Source organism: Muscardinus avellanarius (genome assembly GCF_963383645.1).
Source record: "Muscardinus avellanarius genome assembly, chromosome: 12".
NCBI classification, from domain to species: domain Eukaryota; kingdom Metazoa; phylum Chordata; class Mammalia; order Rodentia; family Gliridae; genus Muscardinus; species Muscardinus avellanarius.
This window is the reverse complement of record NC_137798.1, coordinates 73703056-73710009: the sequence shown is the minus strand read 5'-3', so window position 1 is coordinate 73710009 and position 6954 is coordinate 73703056. Positions and strand designations below refer to the sequence as shown.

At 56.6% G+C, this 6954-nt stretch overlaps 1 protein-coding gene across 18 annotated transcripts in view; it reads left to right on the top strand.

Moving 5' to 3' along the window:
- Window positions 1-2954: 2954 nt before the first annotated feature.
- Window positions 2955-6954, top strand: part of ACTN1 (actinin alpha 1) — a gene marked incomplete at both ends in the record, with an annotated part of 102389 nt that continues 98389 nt past the window's right edge. For all 18 annotated transcript variants that reach the window (XM_080707314.1, XM_080707313.1, XM_080707312.1 and 15 more), the window contains one exon: window positions 2955-3059. In XM_080707314.1, coding sequence (XP_080563440.1) covers window positions 2955-3059 — 105 coding nt within the window. The remainder of the gene's footprint in view (window positions 3060-6954) is intronic.

Below are 6954 nucleotides of genomic sequence, written 5' to 3'. Positions count from 1 at the left end.
TATTCCATATTGGACCTAAAAAAACCCAAAAACAAACAAAAAACTCCTTTTCTCACTTTGCACCCAATAAAACTAGTCTCTCAGTTTTAGCTCCCGGGTATGTCATCTCTCGCCTCTTCTCCATGCCTACCTGGATGATGGTGATGATGGTGATTGTGTGTGGTACTGAGGATTGAACCCAGGGACACTATCTTTGAGCTACACCCCTAGGCCCCCTTTTTTGTGGTACTGGAGGTAAAACCCAGGGGCATTCTACTTCCGAGCTACACCCTCAGCCCCATTTTTAATTATTTATTTTCAAACAGGGTCTCACTGAGTGGCAGAGCACCTAAGTAGCTGAGGCTGGCTTGAACCTGAGATCCTCCTGTCTCAGCCTCCCAAGTATTGGGATTACAAGCCTGCGCCACCACGTCTGGCATCCCTAGCCTTTTTTATTTTGAAATGGAGTCTCACTATGTTCCTGTGCACTGGCTTCAGTTCCTCCTATCCTCCCGTCTTAGCTTCCCAAGCACTGGGATTACAGGCATGTGCCACTACGCTGGGCTATTATAACAGGTTTGCAGCGGATTGTACAGCCTTCAGCCTGCCTTGCTCCCCTGCGGGTCCACACTCAGCACATGAGCCCACTTCTACAACTCACTCGTCCTCCCCCCGCCTTAGATTTCCAGTCTAGCTAGGGTGAGCTGCTAAGCATTCCTCTGTGTCCCACTGCTTCCTGCCCCTGTGAGCTAGCTTGGGCTGTTCCTTCTGCCTGGAATAGCCTCCCCCACGCTGTCTGGCTCTCGTTCCTTAAGGCTCACTCAAGTTTCACCTCCTCCAAAAACTTAACCTTCAGCACTCCTCCTCTGTGGGCCCACAGGCACACCTCTCCCTGTCTCACATGTTTTGTTTCTACATCTGTGTCTGCTGGGCAAGGATTGTGGTTTTTCCATCTCTATGTATATAACATCTAGCACGTTCCCTGACACACAGACGGTGCTCAGAAAATATTTATGGAGTGAATGAATAGATATAGCACCATCATTATCTTCGATGTTAGGTTTAGAGCCCTAGTTTAGAAGTGGTTATAAAATAGCCCATAAATCCTCTGTCTCATGGATCAGGAGCACTACTGCTTTGGCCAGGGGTTTGTAGACAGCAGTGCTGATGGCGACACTTGCCTAAACGAGTGTGGGTGACTAATGACTTGTGGACCAGCACTACGAGATCCGTTTGCAGCAGCAGCAGCGGGCTCTTCCAGGAATCAGGGGCACTTTCTTTGCCTTTTCTATCTATGGCTTGTCAAGTATTCTATTTCTGGGCCATTCCTGTGCCGACTCCTTCACTCATCCCTGGCTTGACATATTTTTGCAGTCCACCGAGCCATCCATCCTGCAAATACAGTTGACCCTCCATTTCCATACTTGCTCGCCTGGGAGTCAACCAGCCACAGGTTGAAAATATCCTGGGGGCAAAACTGCTGAACATATATACCCTTCTTTCTCTTGTCATTTCCTGAATGACACAGTACAACTATTTACGTAGTACTAGCATTGTATGAGGCGTTATAAATAACCTAGAAATGATTTAAAGTCTACCGGAGGACGTTTGTAGAGTTGGTGTAAGTATTATGCCATCTTATATAAGCTAGAGCATCTCCAGATTTTATCGTGTGTGTGCGTGTGTGTGTGTGTGCGCGCGCGCGTGTGTGTGTGCTGGAACCAATCATACATTAAGCCCTACCCTGCTAGGTGTTGGATGCCAGACCGGCACATCTGTTGTCCCATCAGAAGGCCAAACCCACTAAAAACCACTTGCCCATCCCCCGGAGGACCCCACCTAAGGCTTTCTCACCGCAGGACCCACAGTTTAGCCCTCCTCATCACTAAATCCTGCGAAGTCCAGCTAGGTGGCATGCAGCAGTTCAGCGCAGCGTGCCCTCCTTCCTTATCCAGTAACAATAGGCCTTTGTTTGCCAAGCATAAGGTTACAGGATTGGCCCAGGTGAGCCTGCTAAATCTCCCGTGGAGCCCAGCTCTTTAAGCCTCGCGTCCTGTCGGGTGTGTGTGTGTGTGTGTGAGGAGGAGCCAGGCTGTAGGTCGACCACTCCGGGCCCTCCCTCCCAGTTTCAGGAGGTGTCGGGGGTGGGCTTGAGGCCGAAGGTCGCACCGGCCGCAGAGCCTGGCCGTGGGGCTCCTGGGAAGCGGCCACGCAGGCGCCGCCCGACGCCCGTCGGAGCAGTCCCGGGAGCCCGGGGCGGCCGGAGGGGGCCTGCGCGGAGGCGGGGGCGCTGGGTGGCTCTGCACCGCCCCGAGCGCGCTGCAGACCTGGCTCCCGCAGGGCAGGATCAGCCGGGTCGCGCCGGGCGGGGCGGGGCGGGGGGGGGCGGTGGAGTCAGGAAATTCCCAATAAATTCCTTTCCCTTCGGGCCCTTCCCCGCCCCCTTTCGGAGGGTGCTGACTTGCCCCGACCCAGGTTCCCTGGGGAAAATGAAATGCCCCTCGGTGTCCCCGGCCCCTTCGCCAGCCCCCGCGGGGCCCGGGTTCGCGGCGCGCGTGGGGGCCGGTTCGGGGCTCCCCCCCTCCCGGGCTCCCGAGCGCCGCGGTCCCCGGCGCCCGGAGGCGTCCCCGGCTTCGGTCCCGTTCAGCTTAAGCTGGTGTCACATGAGCGGCGGGGGAGTGGGAACCCGGGGAGTGGGCGGGGGCCGCCCAGTCCACCTAGATGCCTGGCGGCCCGCTGACGGATGCCAGGAATTCCCAATGAGAGGCGGAGGGGGGAAGTTTGGGCAACTCGGCCTGGCCAATGGGAAGCCTCGGGAGGGCCCTGCCGCCGCCCCCGCCCCCGCCCGCCGCGGCTCCCGCAGCGAGCGTGTCGGCCGGCTCAGTGTGCGCGGAGCTGCGGACCGAGCGGCCGAGCCCGGCGACCCGCACGCCCGGGAGGAGGTGCAGGAGGAGCCCAGCCCGCCGCGCGCCGCCATGGACCATTATGACTCGCAGCAGACCAACGACTACATGCAGCCCGAGGAGGACTGGGACCGCGACCTGCTGCTGGACCCGGCTTGGGAGAAGCAGCAGAGGAAGGTGGGCGGCCTCGGGGCGGTCCCGGCCCCGGCGGGGCGGGGGCTGCGCGGCCCGCGGGGGGCGTTGGGTTTCAGGCGCGCGGCGGAAGCGGGGCGCCCCGGCCCGGAGCCGGGGGGCCCGGGAGCCGCGGCGGGTGCCGGGGAGGGGGCGCCGCGGCGTGCAGGGCGGAGGCGGGGTGGACCCCCGGCGGCGGCGGCAGCCTGGCCCGCGTGGGCCGGCGCGGGGGTGCAGTCGCGCTGAGACCCCGGCTCGGGGTCGCTTTTCTCTTCCTTCCCCGCCCCCTGGCCTCCATATGGCCTGCGGTGGCAGCGTGCTTCCTGGGCCGCTGTACCTGGGGGGCAGCTGCCCGGGACGCCGGGCTCCCCAGCCCCAGCCCGCGGGCGATGGGGCGGTGGGCGGCCTGGAGGGGGCCCGGCGGGCGGCGGTGTGCGTGGAGAGAGCCTGGAGCTCCCGCGGGCCCCGTGGGGGCGGGGTCAGCACGCCGAACCGTTTTATTGCTTAACTCGGCGGGTCGGTAGATGCCAGCTTTGCATCTGCGTCCCGCTTCCTCGACCCCCGCTCCTGGGGAAAAGCGAATTTGGGCCGCTTGATTCGAGTTGAGGGGTTCCGGGGCGAGGGACGGTCCCCGGCGCCATCTGGGGTCAGTCTTTGGGCATCCCTGCCTAGCCGCGGAGCTGCGTCCCCGGCGCCGCGTGCTCGGGGCTCGGGCTGGGGACCGGGCGAAGGGACCCGGGCACAGTGGCTAGTGGCAGGAAGAGGTTAGAAGCCACTCCTGCTGAGGGGGGGTGCCCCAACCCTGGCGCTGCTTCCTGCCCGCGCGGGGAGCCCTTGCCCCAGGCGGCCACGTACCACCCCGAACCTCCCCCTCCCTGCCCGCTCCCATCCGGTCCCTCCCCGTTTCATACCGATCTGGGAATGGGGGGGACAGGATGGCGCGTCCCTCTGGATAGTGCGGTTAGGGCTGGGCTTGAGGGAGAGTGCTCATGTCCAAAAATGGTAACATTCATTCCCTTTTTTAAACTTAAAAGGGGGGGAGTTTAGAGAGCCGACTGAAGTTTTTTTTTTTTTTTTAGCCAAAGGCATCCTGTATTAGCTCACTCAGGAATCCTAAGCCCTGAAACAGTGCCCTTTTACTCACTTCAGCAGACAGGCAGAGGTAATTTAAAACACACGCACTGGGGGCTTCCTCAAAGAGGTGACGGGGCCTGTGGCCCTGGGCTTCTGCCCTGTGTGACGTCCACATCGGAAGGTCCCTGGCTTTGAACTTACTTCTTTGTAATATAGCAATTGCTTCAAACACCCTTCTGCTCTTCCTTTGGGCTGTGTGTGTGTGTGTGTGTGTGTGTGTGTAGCTGATTCAGTTTGTTTCCTGGGACCATTGGGCTGTTGGTGGATTTGAAGATGGAGCAATTTAGAGATCTCCATGGGATGGGAGACAAGGCTGGGAGGGAGCTCTTTTTTCTTTTTTAATTTCAAGGTAAAGCCTTCTTGAGAATAGGTTTTATTTATTTATTCATTTATTATTTTGGTGGTACTGAGGATGGAACCCAGGGGCTTTCACCTCCCGGCTACACTCCCAGACCTATTTTATATTTTATTTGGAAACAGGGTCTCACTAAGTTGCTGAGAGCCTCACTAAGTAGCTGAGGCTGGCTTCGAACCTGTGTGATCCTCCTGTCTCAGCCTCCCAAGTGCAGGGATTACAAGCGTGCGCCACCACGCCTGGCTTGAGAATAGGTTTTAAATTGGACAGGAGGAGTGGGATTAGGATTGGGAACTTCCAGGGGGAGTAGGAAAGCTCCTGCTGGGAGCACCATCTCTGTGCCTAGGCTGGGCTGGAGTGACTGTGATGCAGCTGCCCCTGGAAAGATGTGAGACTTAGTTCCTGGGAGACAGACAGAGTCCTGGACCTCCATGGAGTAGTCACTTATTGTCACCAAGCAAATGAATGAATGAATGAATGAATGAACTTTTTCAGTTTATTTGGGGAGAAAAGCATTTTAGATTCTCAGAACTCTGTCCTGGTAGGAACAGGTCATTTAGGCAACTGCAGCAGTGTCAAGAGTTGGCATTGGCTGATATGTGCCAGACATTGTTCTTAAGGGGTCACCTGGATTATCCCAGTGGCCATGAGACAGGCACAGTGAAGTTCAGGAACCTGAGGGCCAGAGATGGGGAGTAGCCAGTCATCACCCGGGTCTGGAGTGTGATGTGGCTTGCACATAGTTGGTTCAGGACAGGCAGGTGAGGGAGGCAGGAAGTTGGGCTTGGCACGCAGAGCCTGCGATTTCTGGACCAGGGGAGCTCACGCCTGCTTTGGGACTGGCAGAAGGACCTCTGGTTTTGACTTGGAAAGTCTGGTCTAAGTCTTTTGTTTTCCTTTCCCTGCCATTGAGTCTTTTTTTTTTTTTTTTTTTTTTTTGTGGGTCTGGGAATGGAACCCAGGGTTATTCGACCTCTGAGCTACACTCCCTGCCCTATTTTTTATTCTTTATTTTGAAACAGGGTCTCACTAAGTTGCGGAGGGCCTAAGTAGCTGAGCCTGCTGAATGCTGGAATTACAAGCGTGCGCCACCGCGCCTGACAGCCATCGATTCTTTATGTCACCTTTAGCAGACCTCAGTTTTCTTGTCTGCAGAATTTCTGGTCTACATCTGGTTCCCAGCAGGGTAGTAGGGATTTAAGAAGGTGGTGTTATGTAAGATCTAAAGCACTTGTGGCTTTTGACCAGTGTCAGAAGCTTCCTGGTGGAGGGGGTGAGGGGGTTGTGTGGGACCTGAGGCTGACCATTCTGGAGGGAGGTAGGGAACAGATAGAGGCAGGATGGGGGCAGTGCAGTGGAACCCCAAGATCACTGAGTGGGAAGTGGAAGATCCTGTTTTTATTGCTGGTGTAACCATGGCTGTTTGTGAGACTTTGGGCGAGTGGTTTACTTCTCTGAGCTTTCAGTAGATCAGTCCATACGTGCTTTGTGAGCACTGACTCTGAGCCTGGGTGTTGGAAGTAGGGCACCAAGCAGGACAGACCAGGTCCCTGTTCTTGGATGCTTCCATTATTTTTTCTTATCTGTGAGCCGGATTCATTCCTGCCCTTCCAACCCCCTAGGGCTCTTAGGCACTACACTGCAGAGGATGCTTCCTGGATGGAGGTGAGGCCTGATGCCTCCGCAGGAGGGCGTCCCAGCAGACAGGGTGCATGGCTCTGGGCTGCATGAGTTTGGTGGCCTGTACCGTCTTCAAAGAATGCTTTGGTGCACAATTCTTTGGGCTGGTCTCCATGCCTTCTGACACAGTTGTTTGTGGAGTAGAGGAGAAGCCCATACGTTTCCAGCTTTTGCAGTCTTCCCGGCCTTCCAGGCTGAGCTTTGCAGCCAGCTTTCTTAGGGGCAGCTGTTCTTTTCAGGATGACCATGGTTCATTCCCTTGTGTGGCTATCACCCGGAACATTAATTTGGAATAGAATCCTGGCTCTACACTTTCAGGCTGTGACTTTGGCAAGTTCCCCTTAGAGCCTCTATGTCTGTATTTATAAAAAAGGAGCAAGTGCCAGTGAGATGTATAAAATGGCAGTTTCTGTTAAGTTGTGCTCTACCTCTTCCTGCGGAAGTCCTGGGGATCCTGGTTGAATGTGTATTCTCACAGGTGCCAGCCCTGGGGCGCTTTTACGGAGGAGCTCAATCAATATTTGTCGAGTGAATGGACGTTGAAACAGAGAGCTGGCCTTGGCAGGTGAACGAGGGTGGCGGTGGATAAGGCCCAGAGCCTGATTCTGCACCCAGATCAGGCCACAGGAAGGACAGGCCGCCTCATTTACACCCGTTTCTGGACAGTGAGATCAGGACTAACCAAGGACACTGGACGAGGTGGAGGACTGCAAAGGTGGGGCTGGCCGGGGT